Source organism: the organism of the source record quoted next, unplaced genomic scaffold (genome assembly GCF_019419815.1).
Source record: "Pyrus x bretschneideri cultivar Hongxiangsu unplaced genomic scaffold, Pyrus_bretschneideri_v1 Contig4, whole genome shotgun sequence".
NCBI lineage: Eukaryota > Viridiplantae > Streptophyta > Magnoliopsida > Rosales > Rosaceae > Pyrus > Pyrus x bretschneideri.
In genome coordinates, this window is record NW_025999723.1 from 1,363,353 (window position 1) to 1,390,824 (window position 27,472).

General features: G+C 35.8%; 2 protein-coding genes and 1 pseudogene across 8 annotated transcripts; 1 reads left to right on the top strand and 2 right to left on the bottom strand.

Moving 5' to 3' along the window:
- Positions 1–9,045: 9,045 nt before the first annotated feature.
- On the top strand, positions 9,046–12,648 carry LOC103967238 (annotated as a pseudogene).
- A 203-nt stretch (positions 12,649–12,851) lies between these two features.
- LOC103967225 (spermine synthase-like) lies at positions 12,852–17,832 on the bottom strand. 7 transcript variants are annotated; one of them, XM_048564841.1, is made up of 12 exons: positions 17,653–17,832; positions 16,991–17,071; positions 16,132–16,352; positions 15,996–16,040; positions 15,385–15,461; positions 15,163–15,285; positions 14,312–14,416; positions 14,157–14,229; positions 13,995–14,066; positions 13,524–13,719; positions 13,232–13,361; positions 12,852–13,125 (listed from the first exon to the last, which is right to left on the bottom strand). In XM_048564841.1, exons 3-12 carry the CDS (start codon positions 16,319–16,321, stop codon positions 13,027–13,029), a joined length of 1,110 nt encoding a protein of 369 aa, XP_048420798.1. In that variant the 5' UTR covers positions 16,322–16,352; positions 16,991–17,071; positions 17,653–17,832; the 3' UTR covers positions 12,852–13,026.
- A 5,927-nt stretch (positions 17,833–23,759) lies between these two features.
- LOC103967224 (protein phosphatase 2C 51) lies at positions 23,760–26,633 on the bottom strand. The gene is made up of 3 exons (XM_009380502.3): positions 25,831–26,633; positions 24,705–24,810; positions 23,760–24,231 (listed from the first exon to the last, which is right to left on the bottom strand). Exons 1-3 carry the CDS (start codon positions 26,572–26,574, stop codon positions 23,915–23,917), a joined length of 1,167 nt encoding a protein of 388 aa, XP_009378777.2. The 5' UTR covers positions 26,575–26,633; the 3' UTR covers positions 23,760–23,914.
- Between the last annotated feature and the right edge of the window lie 839 nt (positions 26,634–27,472).

Sequence of the window (27,472 nt, forward strand, 5' to 3'; positions counted from 1 at the left end):
CCTTCAGTTTGGATAGACATCACTGCTTCGAGACCGACTGATAAGTTTTAGGGTCAACAAATAGATAGAGGCACAAGGCCTAAAAAACTAAGGGAATGAGGCATGTTGTGTATTAATGTCTTTGAATCATGACGAACTAGTTTGCCTATTAAACTTATTTTATGGAATCTCCAATCAGCTAAGTTAGGTTTCTACTGTGCCAATTCATTCATTGTGTCAAACAAAGCAACACTTCATATGTTATTCCTCTTTTTTTTTTTTCTTTTTTTTTTTTTTTTTTTTTTTTTGCCTTTAAATGAATAGCCATATATGCCACTCAAATATGAATAATCTGCGTTCTCATTGTTCAATACAAAACTGAAACAGTACTACTTTATTTGGGCAGTAAATCTTCAGTAAGAGTTTTTACTTTTTATTAACTACTTTATGAATACCCATGGGTATTCCCAACGAAACCTATCAAATCACCCTACCAAATATTAATCTTCTTTTTCCCAATAAAGAAATATTGGATCAGTTCCACGAAGGGGCACACTACGGCCCTTCTAGATTTGCAGAGGATGCAAATATTTGTGTGGTACGCATGGCCTTGGAATGAAAGGTTAAGATTTGGAGCAGCTGAAGAAGTATATGCAGGGTTCTTCAATAGAGAGGGGATCTAGAAGTCTTGTCACATTAATCAATTCATATTAGCTACTCTGTCAGATGAGGCTATTGAATATGTTCTTGGATGTGTAACTGCGTACGAGGCTTGGTCTAATCTTGTAGATCGGTTTGCTTCTGTCTTTAAGTCTAGAGTAAATCACTTAAAGACAGAGTTGCATACAATTCAGAAAGGAGGAGATTCGATTGATAGGTATCTGTTACAATTGAAGAATATAAGGGAACAATTAACTGCTGCTGGAGAGTTCATTTCTGATAATGATGTCATTATTGCGGGTTTAGCTGGTTTACCAAAAGAATATGCTATAATTCGAACAGTGATATTAGCCAGAGAATCTTCTATTTCTGTTAAAGAATTTCGAGCTTTGTTGCTTGGGGCTGAAAAAGAAATTGAAGGTGAATCAAGCGGTCTTTCTGCATTATGTGTTCAAGCTTCTCAAATGACTTCGGGAGTGTCTTCTGCTTCAGGGTCGAATCCTGCAGGTCATAGTCATATACCTGGAACCACTGGGGGTGTTCTAACTTCTCAGACATATCCTTATTCTGTTGAGTCTTATTCTCAGCCATACACACAACCATATCCTTCATCATTTACTTCACCACAGCCTTCTATGCCTCAACAACCATATTCCCAACCTTTTATGTCTCCACAACCATATTCTCATCCTAATATGTCTCCTCAACATACAGTTCCCTTGCTTCCTGTCCTTGATTCATCTCAGCTTTAGGTGGGTGGGCGCAGAGGAGAGAACAGAGAAGGGAGGGATGACTGGGTGGGTGCAGGGGTAGGTAGGAATAGGCCCACATTTTTTTTTCATTTTTTTATTTTTATTAGTTTTTATTTTTAGGTAAATATCAGTTTACTATCATAAAATTTCGTGATTTTCAATATTTAGTACATGAAGTTTTTTTTCGTCCCAGAGTCATACCTAAAGTGTTAATTTTGGAACAGTCACATACATCTGTTAGTTTGGCCGTTAAGTTTTCCGTTAACTGATGACGTAACGCCCATGTAGACAATAACTGAGCGGCACGTGTCATTAAGGAGTCGACGTGAAAATTAAAATTTAAAAAAAATATTCCTGCCCAAATTCTAACCAACTAGCCTCTCTGCACGCACTAACGTGCGTGCGAGAGGCATTTTTGCATCACGGGCGCTACGCGCCCCAAAGATGTGTTGTTTTAAATATTCTTATATTTCTTAAGTGATTAATTTATAAAATGTGTTTGTGTCCATCACAACAATTTCTTATTATTTTCAATTTTTTATTATGTTCAATCATCTAACTTAGTCTTTTTGCACCTACCCATTGTACCCAAAAATGAAATTTATGAATTGTACACTAACCAATCCATCTTTTTTTTCTTTTTTTTTTTTTGCTTGCTAATTATTATGGTGTCTTTTTTTTTTTGTTTGGCTGATAGAATTTGATTTCACGAAATGAGCTATGCTTGATCATTATTATGACTTTGGTAATTAAGTTACTCAATCTAGTTAGAATTTTGTTATCTCCATCAGTACCATTTTACCCTTATATATTGTACAGAAGATCAAGAGTTAGGTTCCTTAAACTCTCATATAAAAAATAAAAAAATATGCTTAATTATTTAATGTTGTATAGAAAATATGAAATGATCAATATATTTTGTAACATGAGGATTAGTGGCTGTATTAAAAGGGTGCACAACAACATTTTTTTATTATGGTGGACAAAAAGGTATTATGGACAATATTTGGCGTCATTCGAGCAGGTTGGCAGATCATTTGTTCAATGGTTGTGTGAACGGGATAGTTGATGCAGTTAGAGGAGCGAGTACATAATTATGGGTGTGCCATTTTGGGTTGGGACTGAGATGTTCAACATTAGAGCATGGGCCAGGCTACGTGGTTCCAATTGCTTGAGTTGAAGAAAGGTTGATGAGATAATGGTGTTACCGTACAATCATCCCATCATTCCAAAGTGATAATAGTGTTATCGCATGCCATATTGTCATATTGCCACATTTGTTGAATAATTTAGGAGCATATGTGGTGAAGTACATATGTAAAAAATTTACTGCGTGCGAGATGCATTTTTGCATCACGGGCGCTACGCGCTCCAAAAATATGTTATTTTAAATATTCTTATATTTTTTAAGTGATTATTTTAAAAATTGTGGATGTGTGTCCATCACAACAATTTTTTATTATTTTCAATCATCTCCAACGAATTCCATAAAAATTATTTAAAAATTAATTGAATGCAAATATGTGATTAAAACTGAAAATGGAGAGAGAATGAAAATTGAAAACATGAATTACTAACCCAATAAAAATTTCAATTTTAGGAAAAGAATATGTTCTGAAAAAGATTTTCACCCTAAAATTCATCACCATCTATTTGTATAAACAATGAAGAAGCAAACCTGAAGAGAACTGGTTGGATTAATTGGAACACTGCCAATTTCATTGATCCTTCTTCCCATGCGAATAAGAAATCAAATTGAGTATCTAATTATAGCTTTAAATGTAAATAGAAAGTATTAAAAGGCTTACTAAAACTATTAAAGCAAAAAACAACATTAATTTAAAATTTGAACAACCTGATTTCTGCATTTTCCTCTGATGTTCAACTGCAAGTAGAAATTCTGTTAGTTTAAGGGATTTAAGGATTAAGTGCATCTTTTCAAAGAGGATTAGCTTGGAAGGGATAATTAAGCATCTTTAAAAGAGGAGTTAAAATGTTCACATCAGTAATAACAGTAAAAAAATACGGCATTAATGTCAACAACTTTAATTTTTTTTTTTAACAAACGATATTATCGAAAATAGAAGAGGAGTGGAGTATTATATGACCTTTTTTTTTTTTTTTTTTTTTATTTTTCAATAAAACACAACTAATATTTCTAACACACTCACCACTGTTGAACGCAATATCATTTCTACATTTATCTTCTGGTACGTGGGTTCTTGGTAGTTTTTGTTTCTACGGTTGTTCATGGTTCTCTCTGAATTTGGAACTGATGACACCATTTTGAACGTCCTTTTCATTTTACGCTTAGAAATTTTTCCCTTGGCTGAGCATATGAAAGGTATTGAAGTGAAATTTGTAAACTGCAAGTAACTGAATATGGGGAGTTACTGCTTGGTAATGGGTGAAAATTTTGATCTAACGGAAGTTGAAATTGATTAAATAAAAGAAATTCAAGGAGAGAAGAATGATAGGATAAGTAGGATTCTCCCACGTTGGTTGGTTTCTTATTTTTTAATATATTTTTGTGAGATATTAATATCTCTCCCTCCTAAAATATAGGAGGCACGGGCCTTTATTTTTTTCCAAATAAAACAAAATTTGAATTTACAGTTTTATTTGAATGAGGTATCTGGAGAGGATCCTCAATCTTATAAACATGGTGTTTTTAATTATTTTAATGTTTTTTTATTGATTTTTTTATTATTAAGAGAGAAAATCATCTGGAATTATAGGTGGCAAGTGCATCGTGCAAAATGGAGTGGAGTGAAATTCATCCGGTTTTAACTGTTTGTATTTACCATTTGTCTCTTTTTCCACAAAACTTCTTCTCTTTACAGCTTAACCCACGTGGTTTTAATCCTTTTTTTTTTTTATTATTTCAGTTTTTTTTTATGACAAATTACCCTTGCGAATTTGTTTCTACTATTTTCAGCGAGTTTTAATTTTTTTTGTTTGGAGGGTTTTTTGTCCAAAACTTTTTGGTGAAGTCTTGAGATACCAAACTCTCATTCTTGCCTTCTAACTGCTCTCCATAACTGCTAACTTTTAGAGGATAATTATCATGATTTTTTTAATTACCATATTTTGTTTCCAATACAGTTTCTGATAAGTTAAATTCTTTTTTACGTTTTTGTCCTTGATTTTGAGATTTTTTGGACTTTGATTGTGAAGGAAACAAAGGGACTTTCTTGGCATTTCTGAATGCTTCACCAAACTGGCCTTCTCCCTTTATATATATATATATTCTAACCAATAACATTCATTTTTTCCCGCCAAAATCTTTTGAAAAAAAAAAATCAAACTAGATAGGGAACAACCCAAAGCAGTTTAGATTTCTTCCACATTGGCAACATTTCTAATGGCTCCGGCAACATGGGTCTGGGTCGCCGGAGACCCAGATAAGCAGGCTTCGATGAGGACTGAGAAGCCATAATAGGCGGAAACGGCCCATGAGTTTTCTGGGTCTGCGGTGAGTGCCTCTACTGCCATCGTAGCATTCTCTTTCAAATGGGTCCACCCGGATTCGAGTATTCTCAGCAGAGGACCCAGACTCCCTTCTTTGAACACTGCCTTGCGCGATGACTCGTCGTCCGTGGTGGTCAGAAGACAGACGGCGAAGATAGCTTGCTCGTGAACTGAAGGCTGGTGGTGGAAATCGAGCGTCGATACATTGGTCGGCGAGGGCAGTGAGGCGCTGAAGAGTGGAGAGGAGTTGAGGTAGGAGAGTGTGGAGGAGGGGGTTCTGGGCCCAATGGAAGGAGTCGAAGATGTCAGCGACAGAGGAGTGGAGGGCGGTCCAGCGGCCGACGAATGAGCGGACGGTGAGGGAGAAGCAAAGGAGGAGGGAGAAGGTGGAGTTGATGAGGTCGAGGAGGGTTTGGAGTGGGTTTGTGGCGGCGGCGGTGCGATACATTTAGGAAGTGGAGGACCGGATTAGAACCAGGTCGGGTTCTGATTTGTCTCTGGAACCGCTGAACACTGCATGAGAGAATGAGGGAGATGCTTGGAAGTAAAGAAAAATGAGAGCAACAATGGAATGCAGTGAGTTATGGGTTAAAAATGGAGAGAGCGATCGAGAGGAGTGTAGGGAAGAGAGCAACAATGGCAGGCAAATTTGATATTTTTTTGGGTAAAGTATTAAAAACTATCTCAACTATTTATGTCACGATACTTTCATACTTCATCTTTTAAAATTAACAATGTCATACCTCATTTATGAATTTGTACCAATGTTATACCTTCCGTTAGCTTGCCGTTAATTTGTCAGTTAAATGCCGACGTGGCTTGATTCAGACTCCACTTTCTATTAAAAAATTAAAAAAAATTAAAAAAAACTAAAAATAATTATTTAATATTTTTAAATATTAAAATAATAAAAAAAAGTTAAAAAAACAAAAAAAAAAAACCAAAACCAAAACCTTTCGTCCCATCCACCCTCCTCCCCTTCTCTCTTTCCCCATCTTCTTCTTCCCTGAGTAATTTTCAACCAAACAAAAAAAAAAAAAAAAAAATTTGAAAACCCATTAACCCCCAACACCCCCTCCCCCCCCCCCCCCCCCCCCAACGGGAAGAAGAAGAAGAGGACTCTCTCTCCCCATCTTCTTTCTTCCCTGCGTAATTTTCAACCAAAAAGTAGTTTTCAACCAAAAAAAAAAACAAAAATTATTTGAAAACCCATTAACCCCTCAACCCCCCGAAGAGAAGAAAAAAAAAAAAACCCCAACCCAGTTCGTCCCCCCCCTCCCAAAAACAAATCCAACCTCCTGCAACCCAGAAAGAAAAAGAAGGAGGAGGAAGAAGAAGAAGGAAAAAAAAAAAAAAAAAAACCCAGATCCCGTTCGTCAGGTCGATTCCGCGAGGGGTGGGTGCGAGGATGGGTGGGTGCAAGGGTGGGTGCGGGTGGGGAGAAGAGGGGGTTGGGAGGGGGGGGGAGGTGGGGAGATTGCTGACAGGGGAATTGCTCTGTGAAGGCACCGGTATAGAGCTCACAGCCTCGCGTAACACAAATATGCAGAAGTGGATTGCCAACATTAACCTGCACATACTGTTCACTCGACTTTGATGATTTTTCTTTTCCGTAATGGCTCTTCAACGATGCTTCCTGGGGCACTGTGCACCTTCCTCTTCTCTTGCTTCTTTCTCTGAGTTTCATTTTGTTCACGAATTTGCTTACCTGCCTTGTATATTGGTTTCGGTAGGTGCCTATGCCTGCACAATCACCATTCACAACAACAGATAGATGAGAAATACAGACCAAAAATGGTTGACCATTTTACATGTCAAAATACAATTCATTATTTTAACAAGAAATAACGATTATAATTCCATGTTCTCTGAAACAAACAAATAACAGCAGGCCTCATCCTTTTATACCTCACAATACGCTTGATTTCAGGAAGGTGCTTGTAGCGGTTTTTGACCGCTTCATAATACTCATGCTTTTTCTGTTCCCTTGGAAGAAGCTGCAGATGACAATAATTAAAAGTTTATCTCTGTGAGTTTGGTTTGACCACAAAATTTTGTTCTTCCATCATCACCAATATAGGATGGGTGCGGGAGAAGGGGGGTGGAGGGGGGGGAGGATGGGGGAGAAGAAATAAGGATGCTGGGGGGGGGGGGGGGGGGTGGGAAGGGATGAAGTTTTTTTTTTTTTTTTTTTCGTCTTTTGTTTTCTGGGTTGCAAGCTTGCAGCAGGTAGATGGGGAGGGTTTTCTGGGTTGCAGGCTTGCAGCAGGTAGATGGGGGTGGGAGGGAGGGAAGGAAAGGGACGAAATGTTTTGTTTTGTTTTGTTTTTTTGTTTTTTTACTTTGTTTTATTATTTTAATATTTAAAAAATATTAAATGATTTTTTTTTTAGTTTTTAATACTATTTTATTAATTTTTTTAATAGAAAGTGTGCTTGAATCAAGCCACGTCATTATTTAACTGAGAAATTCACGCCAAGCTAACGGAAGGTATAACATTGGTACAAATTCGTAAGATGAGGTATGACATTGTCAATTTTAAAAGATGAGGTATGAAAGTGTCGTCACACCAATAATTGATGTAGTTTTTTATACTTTACCCTTTTTTTTTTTTTCCGGAAAAATTTGGCGGGAAAAAAAAGGAATGCAGTGAATTATGGGTTAAAAATTTGGAGGGAAATTGGTTTTTGAATTTTTAATTTCCACTCGGATCCCTTAATGACACGCGGCGCCTATTCATTGTCCACATAGGTGTCATGTCATCAGTTAACGGAAGACTTAACAGCCAGACTAACGGATGTATGACACTGTCCCAAAATTAATACTTTAGGTATGACTCTAGAATAAAAAAAACTTCATGTACCAAATGTTGAAAACCACGAAACTTGAGGATAGTAAACTGATATTTACCCTTTATTTTTATTTCTTTTAACTTTTAAATTTTTTTTAATATCTATGTGGTGACCAGTCATTGTCCATGTGGACGCCACATTTTCAGTTAACAGAGGTTCTGACTGAAAACTTAACAGATATGAAAGTGTCTCAGAACTATAACTTTAGGTACCACTCTGGGATGAACAAAACATGATGTACCAAATGTTGAAAACTAAGAAACTTTAGGGTAGTAAACTAAGATTAACTCTAATTTTTAATGTATTTTCGTTCCATTTTATGTGAAATGGCCAAAATATCTATGGTACGGTTACGAAATTATTTTTTACCCCAGAGCTCGAGACAAGTTGTTTAACAAACTTTTTACTCAAGAACAATCTTTTCACAGTATTACTGTATAATTACTCCTTGTATACAATGACACAGCCGATTCTCAAGGTTTCGGTGGGACTACTTGTTTATTTCTTATTCATGTACCTCTCCCATTGACTTTGTGGACCATTTACATTATTATTCGAAAAAGAATGCAATATTAGAGCTTAAAAAAATATTTAGATCGGTATCATAACATAATTAATGTACCAATCTGGTGTACCAAGCTTACAACATATTATGCCCAAAAAATAATGAGTATTTAGTATTTGGTAAATTGGTATGTGCCAAAGAAAAAAAAAGTGCTCGTTGATTAATTGGAATTTGATCAATAGTTTAGGGATATAATTGGATATATTGAATGATATATGGGGCAAATGGTCATCTACAATATTGGTGGAGATGAGTGTTGTCCTAGCATTACAGCGTGAGTTCAAATCTCGTCGGCACTATAATTTAACATCTAAAATAACACACCTATCTTTGGACCAAAAAAATAATATATGGGTAAGGGTTATAGGGATCATAGATGGGTTGATAACCTAATATGTTTTTGCTACAGTGTCATATATTCTCTTTTAAGAAAGGAGAGCTGATAGATGGGTGTGTGCGCCTCCTTTTAGGAATTTTGAATAATATTACAACTTGAGCTAAAGGTTCATTCGTTTTGTATATCTTTCAATCATTGATTCCTCATTATTCTTTTAAGAGTTTAGTCAAAAAGAGCAGCTAGATTAAGTTTATCTCTAAATGGGGAAAAAAAACAAGCATATCAAGCAACTTGATAGCGTCGTTTGGAACCACAAGTTGAACTTAAATTAAATTAAATGAAGCAGGAAGATTAGGAGAATATTTGGAAAAGACTTGGACAAGTTCTTCGTCAACGAACAAACCATTAATGGTTAAATAAAGACTTAGACAAGTTCTTTGACTATGTACATTGTGCTAAGAAAATTGAATCCGACACAATTTTCTCTTCCACATTGCCAATCATTTGTTTCCAAAGAAAACCCCTGTTATCTTTCTAGCTTGTAAGTTCATCAATACATTATACATACTGCTACCAGTATTAGTTCATGCTTTCTTTCCCAAAGAAGTAAATTACTCTACCTGTTCATATATTCTTTCAATTTTTCAGGACAATCGGTCGAACGTAAACAGTGTCCAATGATGCATGTCCCGAATAATGAGTTCTCCATTCAATTCAGGTTAGTTTCTCTCAAAAAGAAAGGAAGTACGCTATGAAAAGTATTTCATAATTTAGAAAAATGATTTCCACACACTTTTATTCTCCTTTTTGCATATTTTTTGTTCTTCTGGATCTTCAAAGTTATGGCACAAATTCGTGTTTTCCCCTTTTCTGATTTGCATTTCTTCTCAGCGAAAGACCTTACAATCCCAACAGACCTAACCTGCAACCTGGAGGAGCTTCACCTGGTAAAAAATTTAAAAGGCCAAAAGTGGATCGACTTCTTGCAAATATTCCACTGTGGAACAAAATATTTGTAATTTCATGTGTGATTGCTGTGTCACTGGACCCTTTGTTCTTTTACATTCCATTCATCGATGAAGACAAGAAGTGCCTTGGAATGGACAAAAAGCTGAAGAATGTAACTCTTATTTTGCGACGCTCACAGATCTCATTTTCGTAGTGCATATTATTCATCAAATTCGTCAGGCCATTAAATCTGTCAACTCACAAGAAAGGAAAATGCCGGGGAATCGGAAGCTATGGCAGCAGCCAGGAAGTTATCTTGGCGCTCGATCGTTACTGACATTCTTGCAGTTCTTCCCATCCCACAAGTATGACAATGAGAATTAAAGCTTGATCAATTTTTTAGATGTTGTTATTTGAACCCCAGAAAAATCGTTCTGCACTCAACCAAGTTCTTTTTCTCTCTTATATTGACATGTTTAAAGTACAGAATGTCTTTTATGGAGTGCTAATAACTTTCTAATGTTTTTTGTGAATTATATGATTAGCTTGAAGTTTAACTAGCCTTGTTTGTTTGTTTTGCCCAGCTGCTGTTAGTAGGTGTTTTCTTCAAAATGAGAGGCTCTGGATATTTGGAGAAAAGAAAGGTTCTAAATGTTTTTCTTCTTGCCCAATATCTTCCAAGGATTTATCGAATTCACCTATCCTCTAACAACCTTTCACGAACTGGAATATGGGCCAAAGGTGCCTTCAATTTTTTCCTTTACATCCTCGCAAGTCATGTAAGTTTCTTTTTCATTGTCAATTTTAGTCTTCTAAATTTCATTATGTCGTTTAATTCCAAAAATAATTTACTCCTACTTATCATCCTATTCACCTTACCATTGGACTAACTCGAGCAGTAATTCACTTTAGTCTTTAGTTTGGCAAAACTAACTTTTGTTTGACTTAAACATTTATACTAATTAAGGATTTACCCTTAATTTTACGATATGAAATTAATTACCTTCTTGTTTTTTAGGTGCTCGGAGCTTTTTGGTACTTTTTTTCTATACAACGAGAGACATCATGTTGGCATCGGACATGCAAAAACCCTAGTATGAGATGCATGAGTAGTACTTTTTACTGTGACAATAGTACTACCCCAAGAATCATTGCATTATCTCTGAATGAATCTTGTCCCATAAATGTTACTGCAAATACTACACCGCCGTTTGATTTCGGAATATTTCTTGATTCCCTTCAATCTGGAAACACGGCGTCGTTGGATTTTCCGAGCAAGTTCTTCTACTCGTTTTGGTGGGGATTGCGAAATTTAAGGTTGGCAATTCATCAACAACGAATTATGTAAACATTTATTTTATTTTGTCACATTTCTTGATCATCCTTTGGATAATTTTTTTTGCAGCAACTTTGGCACAAATCTGAAAACAAGTACTTATGTGTGGGAAAACTTGTTTGCAATTCTTATTTCTATCATTGGATTACTCCTATTTTTATATCTCCTAGGAAATGTACAGGTTGGTATTAAATTTCTGAGTTTATTTATAAGTGTTTTTAAAATGATTGAAAGTGTTTTTAGAAAAAAAAATATATTTTGAGTTTCCAAAAAGCACTTGAAGTGCTTTCTGGAGGAAGCAACAGTAATGTACTTTTTCCACAAAGCACTTCAAGTGTTTTTCCAATATTCACTTGCTTTTGACCAAGATAGGTTCCAAAAATATTTTCACTAAAAATCTTTCAGTCATTTTAAAAATACTCGCTCTCTTGTTTTTCCTTAAAATTTTCATTTAATGTCCTTCCTGATTAGGATTTATTTTCAATGTGTGATGTGACAACATGTGTATCAATTTTTTTTTTTTTTTTTTTGGTGTTTAAATAGAATTACCATAACAAGTATTTGTTGTGTGACGTACATACAGACGTTTATGCAATTGGCAACTACAAAGTCGGAGGAGATAAGACGGAAGATTAAGATGAAAGAGCGACAAATAGAAGAGTGGATGGTGAAAAATGATCTCCCAGAAGATTTGGAAAAAGAGATCAAGAAAAACATAAAACAAAAACTGAAAGAAAACAAAGATGCTGATCTGGAGAATCTGTTCTCCATTCTTCCTTGGTACACCAAGAAACCCCTAAAGCGTTTTCTCTTCATGAGTACCCTAAGGACAGTATGTGCAACCTCAACCCCTCTTATATCTTTACATGATTAATAATCTATGTGATGCGATTAATTAGATATGATTAAGCTAATATGCATGCATGCATATAACATGTATAGGTACCAATGCTCAAAGAAATGGATGAAAAAGTGTTGAAAATGATCTGCGACTATCTGAAGCCAGTGTTGTACGACGAGAATACCTTCGTTATTCGAACAGGAGAACTTCTCGATCGGATGATCTTCATTACGGAAGGGTTTATTTGGACTTATGTGGGCGGTGATCAGAGTCGACATGGTGGTGGATCATCATCGGGTTCTCAATCCTCTTCAATGCCAACCAACACGTTTAAGAAAGGCTTGTTCTACGGCGAAGAGCTTCTCTACTGGGCATCATCTCCGTCCCATCTTCCTATCTCCGCCCAAACCGTCCAATGCCATACAAAAGTCGAAGCTTTTGTTCTTATGGCCAAGGACTTGACAAGTATAGTCTCCAAATGCTCCAAATGTGCATTGTGGCGGGATTCAAACAACATGAACCACAGTAGCAACAACAACAATATTAACGTTACTCATCATGGACAGCCCTTACTGAGTGGCATCGAGAGCTCTACAAGCTCGACGCCAAGAATCCGGTATCTCAAACCCGCTGTACGCCCCCATTAGTCCTCCTGCACGTCCCATGTCCATGTACCTTATGAACAACTGTTCACGACTGTAGTTGCACTTTTTTAGCGTTCTCTTTCTCCTGTTTTGGTCAACGTGGCATGTCTTTGAATTCTCTCATTGCATTGTTTAATGGGAGGAACAGAAAGGTCTAATATGGCCCATTGGGCCTGGTTTAAACATATAGATTACAAGAAAGTGGGTTTCGTTGTAAGTTGGCCCATTGGACCTATGAGGAAATAGTTTTTGTTTTGATGGAAGACACAATCTATCATAATCCTAACTAATTTTCCCACATGCCGTTACAACTTGGGCTAACCCTAAACGTAAATCCAAAAGTCGTTATGTTATTAGCACACTAAAATAGTATTAGAATGCAAAATAATTATTCAAACCTAAACCCTAAGCCCTGAACACCTACATGAGAAAATCGGAATTTTGAGTATAAAGTATAAAACCATAATTTAAAGTCGGATGCATAATTATTTGATCACCATAGTAAAATTTCCAATAACATTAATGTCAAATGTCCATATCATCCACAATTATTGAAATCCCACCAATGCCTCTAAAGGAAGAGCTTACCTATTTTCTAGTTTTCCATTTGCTACTCAAGCAACCGTTGTCTCTACTAATAACTACTTCTCGCCGATTTGTCCTGCCGGCGTTGAAGATTCACGTAGCGCACTCACCTCCCTTCTCAAGAAAGCAGGCAACGCAAAGGCAGCTGAGTGCATCTGCCAAACAAACAATTATTTTGCTTTACAAGTATATCTAAAGCAAACGAAAAAGATGCAAATACAGCAGATTGCTATGTAAGCTGAATCAGGAAATGACTCCTACCTCGGAGTTATAGAACTTGAGTTCTCTCTTATGTTTGAGAGCTCCTTCTAACTTCTCAATAGAATTGACGGGGTTTTTGAAATCAACGGGAGGCCCCGCTGTCGAGCACAACAGAAAACCTATCACACCACTGCATGACAAGTAATCTCACAAGTAAGAATGATTTCATTATATCAATACAACTTCACACGGAAGCTCAAGACTTCTTTTCTATGCTAAAAACTTGTAAATATATGTAAAGGTTGAGAGCGAGAGAGTAGATTAATGCGAGGAAAGGAAACTGCAGTGTTACCTTGGATACGTGGGAACACTCGCCCAAGCATATTCGACAGACCCCTTGAATGTTTGATGGCAAACAGAGATCATATCTTGAATAAGATGTGTATGGAGCCACATGCTCTCTGCCATGTTACAGAGAACACCACCAGGCCTTAATGCTCTAGCTATTGTCTCAAAAAATGGCTTCTCTACAAGCTCTTGGGCGGGACCTGCATCCAAAGAAAACCGTACATTTAAGCACTAGATTTAGAAACCTTGTTATGAAAAGTCTTTATATTGCATATCGAGATCAAGCAAGGGAGATAAGGAGGAGGGGGGCACAGAAAAGAAAGTAACCAGAAACAAACATGTCATCTGTAATATTTATACGAAAACCACAGCAGACAAAGACATCTTTAGATGCTCACAAATCAATTCAACAATAATTTGAAGTCAGCCAGCCAATAAGTGCACGGCAAAACTATTGTAAAAATTAAAAACATACCAACAGGGTCTGACGAATCAACAATTACAGCATCATACTTCCCTTCAGGTGCAAGCCTTAAGAATTCAGTAGCTGTCATGGATTCAAAATGAGATATAATCCAAATACAAAGTCAATTTGACATTAACAATTTAATCAACAAATAGTAAGTATTAAACCTACCATCAGCGATGTGAAGGTGGACGCGAGGGTCCTGAAATCCAACAGCTAACTGAGGAAAAAACTTCTTGGACACCTACAAAAAGCCAAACAAAAGAAATTAGTTAGTCATCTCATATTCTTAACATAAAATACATGGAGGACCTTACACCACTTACATCAATAACCATCTTATCTATCTCACATATATCAATATGCTCAACAGAAGGATGGCGAGAAACCTCCCTAAGAACCGCACCATCACCACCGCCAACAACCAGAACCTGCACAAAAAATCATATAAGGCGATATAAGAAAACAAAAACAAATATATGAAGGCAAAATGCTTCTCATTTCCAGCACAAAAGTAAATCAAACTGCAATCACCAGGCTGTAACCAAGTCAAATTATTATAAGGATGTGGGTTTTGAATTCATACTAACACTATTTCACATTCGATGCCCTATTCTTTGCCGAACAAGGAAACTGGTTCACAGAGCAAATGGTCATCTACAGGATAACTGCTGCCAAATCCACTCGCAGTGTGACAGAGTAATACCATTGTGCAGATATGGCTACAAAATCATTGCATCCAAGTCCAGCCAACATGAGGTAGATAGCTACAATTTTAAGAGCTAAACACTATATCTGATGCCTGGCTCATAAGTCATAACTAACAAGGGATCCCAAAATGTATAGATAACCTTTACAATTCATAGTAAGGTCAGCAACATGACCATGAGCTCACCTATTCGGGTTCAGTTGACCATTACCATCTTAAGCTTCCCATACAATACCCACTGAAACTACTGAATAACACCAGAACATGCAAAAGAAAAGTGCATGAAGAACATTCAAACTCTATTCAAATCCCAGATAAATTACTTTACTTTTGGAAATAAACGCTAAAAATTGATCTTAATCTAGTTATACGATCTATTCTCATGGTCATGGGTGATTGTTTGATCAAGAGATTCAGACCTTAAACACGCACAACAAAAAACACAAGGGATGGATCATGTAAAATTACTGTCTTGGGGGAGGTAATTGAACAAAGAGGTAGATGTGCTATCATCTCCTGGTATGCACATTCATCTTTCTCACTCAGCTGGACAAGGCCATCAAGAACAAGCACCTTTCCATATATTGAGGACTGCATAAAAAGGAATTCACGTCATAAATAAGAACAAAAGAAGGAACACAAGGTAGATAAACAACCAAATTCAACTGTCTTAACACAAAAATGACCAACCTCAAACACCAAAATCTCTTGGAACTCTGATTTTCCCCTATACAGAATATTTTCTACTTTCAGTGAATGAGCTTCACCTGAAAAAATAATAATAATAATAAAAACAAAAATGAAAACCATCAAACACAACTAGATGCACGGAAACTATTTCAAGTTAGAGGTGCGAAATTTCAAAAAGGAGTATTTTTATTGGAAGCAAAAAAGTTTAAAGAAGCACTACTTTAAATGGTGAGAAAAAGAAAGAAGAAGACAACAATTACCAAAAGCTTCAACAAGTTACCAAATGAAATTCAGACCATGGAGTTGCCAATACAAGATATCGATGAAACGAAAAAAGCTACTCCGTTCCTTTTATCTTTCCTCATTACATGAAAACATTGTAAATTTGACAAAGGGTTCCTCTAATGGACAAGTTTTCCTAAAGTAATACTGAGAAATAAAGATCACAAAATAAGCAAGAGATCATGACCAGCAATAAAACTTTGCAACCTCAGTCAAGAACACAATAAAGGGATCTTGATCCAGACGTCAAAAATGAAACATGCGTTGTGTGGTATATAAAAAAACTACAATTGAGAACATGAAATGTGTGGATGCGTACAAGTGCATACCTGGCCACATCGGGTTGTTGAAATAAAGCTTTTTACAAGCCTTCTCTGCAATTACAAAAAATAAAAGAAAGTTTCAAATTATACAAACAACCAACAAGAAGTCCATTTACAAAGGTGAAAAATCATAGATAATGACCAGAGCGAGACTGGGATTCTGAGAACCACCCAGAAACAACAGTAGGATGACATTTTGCCTCCGGCTCAGGGATAGAAGCCCTAGCCTTCAAGCAACAAGAAGGGATGGCCTTCTCCGAACCACTCCCGTTACTCGCCTTCCCATCCATAGTCTTCTGGCATTCCAAACCTCTTCCTGCGCCTCCCTCCATATATTATCTTTTTCTTATCCGTCTCCAGTCTCTAACAATCAATACACACTCATAAGTAAAATATAGCGGAAAAAACACATTCGCAATGAAAACCATCTGCAAGAATTAAAAAAGGATTCTTCTGTCACAGCACAAACGCACTCATGTTGCACAAAGTTAAAGCATCTGTCTTGAACAATCAGATTAAAACAAACAATGTTAAAACAAATGGCATACCAGAAGAACTATCACAAAAACTATTCCAAGCTTAAAGGGTTTAAGCTAAAGCATCCGGAATTAAAAAAATGTAAAGTTTAAAACTTTTTGTTTAAGTAAGCTTGATTTGCACATAGAATCTTCCTATTAAAGCAGGAAGGATTTGACTTAAATCAACATCCACAATCAATGCAATATCTTTTCCAAACTAAATCACATCACAAAATTCACAACACAAGCTATTAATCTACTAACTAAATCATGAATTTCTATCACACACCACCACAAAGAACAAAAGAATCATCTGAAGCTATTTAATTTATCTACTGGGTCCCAAATAATTTTTTTATTACCACGAAGCCTTGGCGGAAAACCGAGAGTAGTGCGTTCTAGATTTATACAGCCGACTGCAGACTCTATTGCATTAAAAAAGAACTAAATTTCTGAATAGTACCAGACTAGTTCCAGCATTACCTCAGCAACAACTACCACAACTTATTATTTTTAAATTTTCCAGTCAAACGCCGCAGAGTTAAGTCCTAACCACCGTCAGACCTAACACTGAATAAAGAAAGTATTACCCACCCAGAGAATCCCAAAAACACTTCAGAAATCAGGTCCCCTGTACCAACGAGTACCAAAAGCAAAAGAAGGGAAATTAAAAGATAAATGAATTAAATTGATATATTCATTGTTGTTTTCTCTCCTGAAATTCTGTTTGGCTGCTGAGAAACCTTTCGAGCAAAAGGAAAAAAAGGCCTACGTTTCATTTGTTTCAGCAATCAACAGAAAGTAAAAGTTTTTTTTCCATTTCTCGGCCACAACTTTCCCGGGAAACAACAAAAGCCTAGGGTTTTAAGCCATTAGCAAAAGAGGGTTCCCAAAAGCGAAGGCCGAGAGGGTGAGAATATCACTCTGCTTATACAAAATTAGGAAAACTAATCAAAAAATAAAAAAATGGGAAAATTAAGATCAAAAGAAACCCACATTTTTCTACAAAACTTGCAGAGCGGCAGAGATTAAATAGAAAGAATGAGGGAACGTACAGCAGGTCGTTGAGATGTAGAGAGAGAAGCAGAAACCAGAGATATATATTTAGAGAGAGAGAGAGAGAGAACGAGAAGGGTTGGTCTTGCCTGGGGTTGATCACAAATTGGGTTTTCGTGATGATTCAAGTGAGCGGGAAACGAAAATTAGCACAAACTGTTTTTATAGCCACACTCGCACTCTCGCTCTCTCTCTCTCTCTCAGAAGTCTGTCGATAAATCTTTGCTCTGCCTCCTTCTGGTTCTCTCTGTTAACTTCGGTGTGCACGAGGACGCCGACAGAGACCAAGTATTTATACTACTTTTTCTTTATTATTCTTTAAAAAAAATATTATTTTTGTTTTTTGAAATTACAAATTTTGCAGGTGATGCTTCCATGTGTCGTATGTGGTACGTAAAGAACTTTAACTTAAAAAAATTGTGTTCGAATTACAGTCATAGACTTTTTTTACTTATGATTAAAACTGTTAATAGTATGAATTGCTTTGTAAAGATGAATAAAAAATAAAATTATTTAGTCGATTTATTATAGCAAATATATAAACAATTCATAATATTTATGTCAATTTTATTCTTATGTTTAAAACAATTCAACCACCAAATGGCCTAATTTTAATCGATTTTTTACAAATGTTATCTTTATGGAGTTATATATAATATGAACAGTTTTTATCATAAGAAAAATGCCTACTCTTCAAGTAGCGAAATAGTATTCATACAAAAATATAATCTCTCTAATATTTTCAATGTTATAATACAAATCTAACAATTCAAATCGTTTATTATTAAATTTACCATTTCAATATCATAAAATCGAAAATCATATCTTCATCGATATGTATCAAATATACGAAGAATCCATTTATAAGAATCTTAATCATCTTTTTTGGCCTCTCAATCTGGACTAGGGACCTTATGTCCTTTGTAAGGTTTGTTTAACTTTTCAGAGTTTATCTGCAACTTTCTAACATGTGACGTTTCTTCAAATCCTCCCAATTTAGCTTAGTTTCAACTTTCAAGTCCTATTTCTTACGCGGTCGGTGTGAGGAGTGAAAACGTCAAGTTCGGTTTTGAACATACTACCAAATTCACACAAAATCTTTCTTTGATCATGTGGTTCTGGTGTCGACTGAAGGAAATGATTTAATATGGAGATCGGCGTGAGTTTTACTAAAAAGTTAAATAGTCGATTAATTTAGTACGTAGATGGAGTTTTACCTCAGTAGCTAAAGATAATATTGATTAATATATATTGGTACGGATTCGATCCCTTTTGATTCTCTTTTCCTTTAATATTTAATAATTTAACTCACTAAATGTCCAAAAAAATGAAAACATACAAAAGGATGTCCAAATAAATGTAATTAATTTTTGTTGTGATCTTTTTTTTTTTTTTTTTTTTTAACACACGATGTTATCTACACAAAGAGAGAGGGGGAGTAGGCTTAGCCTCATAATGTCCTAGCAATAATATGGTACAAATTCGCTTTTGGCGAGAATTGAACCTAAGACCTCTCACTTACAAGTGAAGAGGAATATTACTAGACTGTAATACTAAGTGACAATTTGTGTTGCGATCTTTAAAAGACGATTAAGAACTAAACAATTTCGACTACAAAGTTTGTACACTGAAAAACATTGGTCGCAACTAGTTGAACAACAATCGCAGTTATATAATGAAGCTAGAATTGCACATATGAGAAATGTTAAGAAGACTCTCTTATAAATGAGACTTTCCATGGACTCTCTGCAACTTCATGTTTTTGGCATAATGTTGGCATGAAAATTAACGTTAAACTGTGAGGTAAGAGGGTTCATAGAGAGTAATCTCCTTAGCATTTCTCTTGCATATATATTTTGGCACATCATAGCCATTTAATCCAATTTTATTGTAACGACAGAGCGGGAAAATAGGTCAAATCGTGATTCTCATTACTTACAAATGGCTAAATTTTGTGCGCTAATTCTCATTTGATTAGCGAATGATGTTGATTGTTCATTGACTAATAACGTTTTTCCTCTCGTGGAATGTCATAATCTTATCTTTCCCACACGTAATTTTCTCAAATTTTTTAGTGATAAATCATAAAACTGTACTTTTTTTTTTAAATCAAAACAATACTTAATTATAGGGTAAAAGATATTGGTGGACAACATGTTGCTCTTGCATAATTTGCTAAGTTTGGTCTTCTTTTCCTCTAATTTGACAAAGTGCTTAGTTACACCACAAGTTGCTCAATCGTGTGCGTGTTGCATAATAACAAAAATATTGATCATCTGCCCTCTTATTAGTTAGAAGTTAGATTTAATGGTAGTTAGCAATTGTTTTATACATAATTAGGATTTCTTTATGCATGGCGTCAAGTCTTTCTTAAAGAGATAAGTGTTGTGCAAATCTCATTATTGACATTGTTGGTTGTTTTAGGGTTTAAAGCATCATTTAAGAGCTTTGATATTGGTTTTCTACATATTAGATTGGTTAATCACCTCAGTTAATAAAGGCTCGTTTGATAACTATTTCGTTTATAATTTTTAATTTTCACTGTTTAAAAAGCTGAAAATTGAAACCTTTCTTAGTAACTAATTTCATTTTTCTAATTTTAAAAAATAAAAATAAAAACTAAAACCGAAAAGTGAAATCCTCAAGGCCAAATTTTGAAAACTCAAGAAATAGTGAAACTGAAGACGACATAATTATCAAGCAGCCCTAAGTAGATCAACATTGAACAACATTGAGTTTTTTTTTTTTTTTTTGACAAACGATAGTATCTACACTAAAGGATAGAAAAGTAGGTCTCACAATAAACTAGCAATAATGTGGTTTAATTTCACCTTTGGCAAGAATCAAACCTAAAACTTCTCTTACAAGTAAAGAGGAATACCACATAAATCGTAATACTAAGTGGCTTGAGCAACATTGAGTTGAAAAAGTTTTGTATGTGTATAATTTACGTATAAATAAACTTGTGGTTCATGCTGAACATTATCGTTCGAGTCTGGAAACATCGAGAGAGAGATATTTCTCCATTCAATCTTCCATCATGTATGTTAAACAGCGTCCACGTGAATATCTAATTAAATTTGTCGGCACTGAGGATTCTAGCTAGCTTTTGATTCATCCATTCTTGTCTCGCTATACTGTCGGTTCCTTCAATTAGTGCCTAAAATCAAAAGGAAACCAACAACGTACGGACTTCAGCAATTATATAAATAGAGGACAGCATTATTTTTGCATGCATGTGAAACTTATCACAGACTTCACAGTTTATTGTAATAGTCTGTGCACTGCTAAATCTGTATATCTTACTGGACTTACCAAGCACCAGGTATTTTTCCATTCCTACATTTAGTCAATTATCAAATATTTTGAGCAATTCATCTTAATTAACAATACTTTTACTTCTATCTTCGGGTTTAGGGTATACCAAGATTTATTGTTTTTGGTAGCAAAAATAATGTACGATAACCTGGTGGGTACATTTTTGCTCGTGGTCAAGTAATAGTAATGCTCATCACCATGGGTGGAGCTACCTTGGCCAAGGGGGTGGATGCCCCCACTCATTTTTTGTGAAAATGTGTACTTTTCTAGTTGCTTGTGACATTAGCATCAACTTTTCTATGTGCTACTATCATCGTTGAAAGAGCATTTTCAGCAGTGAAATTTCTGAAGATCGATTGAGAAATTGGATGGGAAATCAATGGATGAAAGATAATATGGTTATTTTTATAGAGAGAGATATTTGAAGGTATAGGTAATGAATTTGTCATACAATGCTTTCAAAACATGAAACGCGTCGAGAAATGTTGTAATATGTTGTATGAAAAACCTTATAGATTAATATATAAGTATTTCGTTTTGTACATTCTTGAGCTTTTTAATTTGTGAGTGTTGTTTGAGGATGCCCCCATTCATGTAGACATTTGACTTCATCCCTACTCACTAACCTACTTATTACCATTTGATGAGTTTAAATTTTGAAATTTGTGTCGATCCACTACATGAATCTCAAAATTTAAACTCATCTAACGATAATAAATAAGATAGAGAACATCATTATCACTTGAGGGTGATAAGTAATAATAAAGTAATTAGATATGCACACAACTCCTTAATTGACAAACAATTAGTAGTTTTTTGCTCGCTTTTCTTATAGTGGGTGCTACTGCTAAGGGTGTATATATAAACCAAAAACGAAGAAACTCCTTGTGCTTTTTACTTTGGTACGTGCTACAGGACCATTCGTTTGAGGTGGAAAGACACTAGGGTTTCATAAAAAAAGAAAAAAAAAACACTAAAAATGGTGGTGCTTGGTTGTTTGTTATTTAAGTATTTCTGTCAAATTTTTACTGGTCTCTTTCATAATCAATTCCAATTCGGATACACGTTTCTCTTTTTGAAATATGTCCTTGTCATTTAGGGTTTCTAGTCCATTTACAACGTACAATGGTGGTTGGATATAGCCATCAGCCTAAATGATAAGCTTTCTCGCTTTTATTGATTAAGCAGGATGTATATAGATATGGGGGATAAGCTACATTTTCATCGGCAAATTAAGCAAAAGATGAGTCACTCTTTCAACATGTGTATTAAGAATCAAGAAAAGCGCCTATCGAAATCATACCAAAGAATGATAAATAAAGATGTCATTGCAAAGTACAAAAGTAATTTTAACGCTATGCGTACATCTTTTTTCTTCATATGTTACGATTGATACCAAATCTTGCACCATCTCTTAAAGAGACTTTGGAGCACTGGAGTTCTCTCTAACAGAACTGATTCTCGGTGACAATATACTCGTAGTATAAAAGTCTTTGTCAAAGTATGACCAATACTAAGTACAACGGACTTTAATAAACCATTAAAGAATGGCAACCACAAATCCATGACACCCGTCCTCATACGTCGAGAATAAATTACAACATCAAAGGCTTCAATTGATTACGTGATTATCACTCATCAACCTTCTTACATACAATTGATGTGGCAAATCTAAAGTCTTGACTCTTGATATGGGATCGGTAATTTTCTAATCACCAAGTAATTTATTAGATAAGGATGTGGGAAAGATGACTAGAAAAGGTTTTCAAGTAACACGCGGCATAATATTTAAATGAGTGCAGAACATTAGGTAGATAAAGGACAATATTTTCCGGTGGATGCCGTAGTAGAGTAGAAAAAGGTGTTTATGCACTTCTTAATATATAAAAAAGGGTGTGCATATTGTTATGTTAAACAAGCATGCACGTAAAGTTAAATCGTAAGTTCATAAAATAAAGAAGGAAATCATTATTCCCTAATCACGAAATGCTTCTTCTTTTCAAAAGGTTGGGGAGTTTGGTTTCTCTCACATCTCATGATCATACCCAAAGTTGATATTTCATATGGGAATTAACTTGGCTCCTCAATGAATGAGGAGAAGTTCCTCCTTAAATTACTATGTACGTAGCCGATTCACAAAACTTTTTGCTTATGATCGGAAGCAGTCATATTATAAATCATTATACAAAGACCATCTTTGCAATTAATTAAATATGAGATTGTATAAATCATCAAACTATATAAAAACATACGAACGAATTTGATAAATGAATTAAAAATGGTATATCTATTTACTACAACTGATTAACTAAAAACCTTGATTTTTTGTTAAAGTAATTTTTATAGAATAATTTATAATATGAACTGTTCTTATTATAAGTACAAAATTTTATAAACCGTTCACTTAATGAATTGAAGAGAAACTCCTACTCAATCTTGAGGAGCCAAGCCTCTCTATTTCATATATATTTGTAGTTACTATTCAATTGAGCATCTTTATTTATGCGTCAACAATCTGTTGGTGGATAAAAGGACTACACCCTATCTGAAAATTCCACTTCCCCTATAAACCCCAAAAATAAAAAGTAGATGGAACTTGATGACCTCGGTTGTGAAAAGCAACCATACTTACTAATACACTTCAATGCGACTTCAATCCCTCTCTTTCTTTACAACTTAATCTACTAACAATATCACTTGTCCAGAAAAAACAAAAAAAAAAGATAAAACTAACCGAAGCCATTGTAAATTGCCCTTTATTAGGATGTACTAAAGGGCTTATATATACTCTCTTATTACCCCCCATTAATTTAAACAGCACAGATTCTACGATTCTAACACAAATGAATTAGTATCGGAATAATGAAACAGCCAAGAATGATCGACACATACATATATAAGCTTCAATTACCCAATTAACAAAGGAATTATGTAACTTCAAATTCGAATGTGTAAAGGGGTAAAGAATAATATGAGTTAACTTATGAAAACAGTATATTTACTGAAAAAATAAAATGCATGCTGGCTAGCTGGCTAGCTGGTTTTTGTGAGGTCGACGACAATCACACTAATGTTATCTCTGCTTCCCCGAGCCATAGCTAGGTCAGCCAAGACTGCTGCTGCCTCAGATGTGCGACTCCGGACATTTAGGAGAACCCGATGTTCGTCATGAATGGAAACTCTCCTCATTCGGCCACGAAGACACTTCTTCACCACCTGACATGCTACGTCGTTTGACATAACATCCCACAGTCCATCACTGGCAAGGATGAGGAATTCATCCTGGTCGGTTCGTTTGGTCACCGTCACCTCTGGTTTTGATATCACATATGGCCTCAGGTAATGGTCACCTGCACCCCGAATTAATTTGAAAAATCACAAAATCAGTGAGGTGTACTAGCAAAGTTTCTATATTAATCCGATACTCTTGTGTATTTTGAAAATTAAAGCAAATTAGCAAGCGGCTCTTTACTACAATAATAGAAAAAAGTTGAGTCTTTACATGACGGCGTGGTTTGAACCCTATTGATAGTTAATCTAACATCTAATCTAACAAAATCAAATCTATCATTTGCCCAAAAAAAAAAAAAGAAAAAAAAGCTAATTAACCTAATGCAGGTGAATGTTAATTTAGAACTGTTTAAAGGTGACATTGGTCATTCACTTGAATTAGGCTCTCTCTATTTGCTTTGTCTAATTAATAGCAAGGATATTATTTGGCCCGAGATACCTAGTGATTTTATTTGTAATGCCCTTATTGGGGATGGTTGTTAACTTATACAAGATTAGGGTTCATGTCCCGCTGTTTGTATAATGTACGTACCTATTGATCTGGAAGTGGCGAGCACACCGAGTACACGGTTTCCGTTCCAAGTGATGACCCTTCCACCCGCAGCTTCAATTCTCTTCAACTCATCAACTCTGTCAGGCTTATATATGCACGTAGAAATTATGAAACGTTGTATGAACGGAAAAAAAAAGTGTTCAGCTAGCGTAATAAGATTTTCGAGCAGCCATAAATGGTATTTGGTTAAACCTAATCATTTAACTTAATAATAAGGTACATAAGGCGTTAAAGAAGACTTGTAGCTCAAACGATTAAGTTCATTCATTCTTGCATACGAAATCATGAGTTCAATTTCCTCCTTCGGCCAGTATTGTTGGTTACAAACTACAGTGGACAAAGTTAATTCTCTTCCGATTGTTCCAAATACTAATTACTTAGGGCTGGTTTGGTATTGCTGTACTTTAAAAAAAAAAAAACTGTTTCTGCAATGCTGTGAGAATAAGCAACTGTGAAATAAAGCAACAGAGTGTTTGGTAAACCATTTTTGTAAAAGTGCTTTTGAAAAAAAAAAAAAAAAAACAGTATTACAGTGTTTGGTAAATTTTTATGTAAAACAGATGTGAAAAAAAATCGATTTTTCAAAGCTGAGTTTTGCAACTTCTTATTTTTGACTTTTTTCACCCAAAACTGTGAAAAAAAACTAAAACTGAATATTTACCAAACACAAAACAGCTCTCAAGCTTTTTTTTATACCAGCTTTATTCAGAATCACGTACCAAACCACCCAAACCAGGCCTTAGTCTAATGTTATTCTTGCTACCTGCATCACATATTAACTACCCCTAATTTTTTCAACAATATATATTTTTGGAGTATATTTTCTGTCTTCCTTTTCAATTTTATAGCCAATATTATGCAATTTCCACTCAACAAGGTATCCTTATCCTATATATATGTAATATGAATTTATAATAATTACAAAATCTGGAACAAATTGTTGGCATGAGTCACATATATTTGGGCCTAATTTGCCCACATTAATTAGGGTTTGTTTTTTTTTTTTTTGTTGGATAGTTAGAATAATGCTTTGGAGGTGAGCTCATTCACAATCATTCGAAACGAAGTTAGAGAGATACATATATAAAGTTTGTTAATTACGCACCTTATGATCATTGGACAAGGCCAAGGCAACACCCCCTCTTGACAAAACAGCCCTAGAATCACCACAATTGGCCACCACCACCTGCTCCTCCGTCACCACCGCCACCACCGCTGTCGCCCCAATCATCCTCGCCGCTGCAATATCCCTCACCTCCCCATCTATTTTACCAAAACACTCATCCATCACCGTCTCCCAATCAATGGCATCACCTTTGTCATCATTTTTACTTATAATCGCTTCCATTTCCACCGCCTCTGCCACCACCTCATGCATCCTCTCCCTACAAGCCCCGGCCACGTCGGGCCCACCGTGCCCGTCATACACCCCGTAAAAGTCAAATTTCCCAAACCCTACCTCCACTCTCACCGCATCTTCCATTTCCTTCCTCATCCCCTTCACAGATACGACGCCGTACCCTCCCCTCGCTTCCAAACCCTCACTATCCCTTTTCCGTCCTCCTTTATCTGATCCGGCCACGGACCCAGTAGACAACACGACTTCGTTTTCCGATGCCGAAAAAGACACCGACATCATCTCCATCGAAGCCCCAACATCTTTCTCTTGTTTCTTCAGCTCCAATGACTTAGGATCTTCTGGAGCATGTTTCTGCTCGTCGTCACCGGTGATCTTCACCTGGATATTCTTCGTATGACACGTGTACTTCAGTCGCCGGACTCCGAGTCTCTGTCGCCGAGCATTCTTGGTTTCGATGACGAAGCTCTGTCGTCTCATCTTTTCATTCATTCTACCGCCTGAAAGTGAAGGGCTACTTTTCTTCTCTTTTGGAAGAAGAAGGGCTTCTTTTCAATTGCATGAAAAAGCTGAGAGACGTAGACCAGCTTCTAATTTCAGCCGTTGATTATTTATCCGCCGTCGGATGATCGCCAGGCGTGTTTATGCGGACCACTGGCTTGGAACTTTGAGAGAGACGTGGACGGTAGGATGCGATCCAGGACGCGTGGCGCGAAGGAGGTGCCGTTATTGATTCTTGATTGGCTACGAGATCTTTTGGTACAGAAGGGGCCCACAGGAAAATGTGTACGTGGCGAGTGGTGAGGGGATGCGGTGGTGCCTCTCATTACTTTCTCGGGCGTTTCGGCTCGCTGACAAGAATGTTGACTTGTGAAAGACGTAGCAACACGTGTCGGATTTGGACCTCGTACTATGAGTTATTGACGATTGTCGTGTCTGGTTTTTATTGGTTCAAATACTTTTATTTATTCAGAACACGCACTCATCCATTGAAATTTCGAAAATTAACAGAACTGGGAGCAGTTCATCGGCAAGCACTCTTTTTTAACTTTTTATTCATTCTTCTTCAATTCAGAGAAATATGTAAAATATAAAAATAAATGTGTAAATAACATAATTATATAATGATATATGCAGATAGACACATAAATAATTTTGTATTATCGAAGCAAAATGTTATTATGACGATAAAATCATTTCATGTAAATTTTTCGTTATACTATGTGATTTCTGATTTTTTATTACTGTTATGTCATAACTATAGTTTTGACAATGACTACAATGACTTAAAAACTCCAAGTACAAAGCACCTTAAAGTATACTAAAAAATCTCCAAAAATTTTGTTGTGTGAAAATAAATATATAAAAAATCGAATTATTTTTCAAAGAA

Bases quoted from the DNA above. Each gene is read 5' to 3' on its own strand.
- LOC103967225 (XM_048564840.1), bottom strand. From the start codon at position 16,321: ATGGAGGGAGGCGCAGGAAGAGGTTTGGAATGCCAGAAGACTATGGAT. The intron at 14,067-14,156 runs GTAGGTTTAATA...AATCCATGACAG, and splicing joins CCACCTTCACATCGCTGATG to CTACTGAATTCTTAAGGCTT. The intron at 13,720-13,994 runs GTATGTTTTTAA...CTTTGGATGCAG, and splicing joins TGATTCGTCAGACCCTGTTG to GTCCCGCCCAAGAGCTTGTA.
- LOC103967224 (XM_009380502.3), bottom strand. From the start codon at position 26,574: ATGAATGAAAAGATGAGACGACAGAGCTTCGTCATCGAAACCAAGAAT. The intron at 24,811-25,830 runs GTGCGTAATTAA...TGCATATATAAG, and splicing joins CCTTGTCCAATGATCATAAG to CCTGACAGAGTTGATGAGTT. The intron at 24,232-24,704 runs GTACGTACATTA...TTCGGGGTGCAG, and splicing joins CGCCACTTCCAGATCAATAG to GTGACCATTACCTGAGGCCA.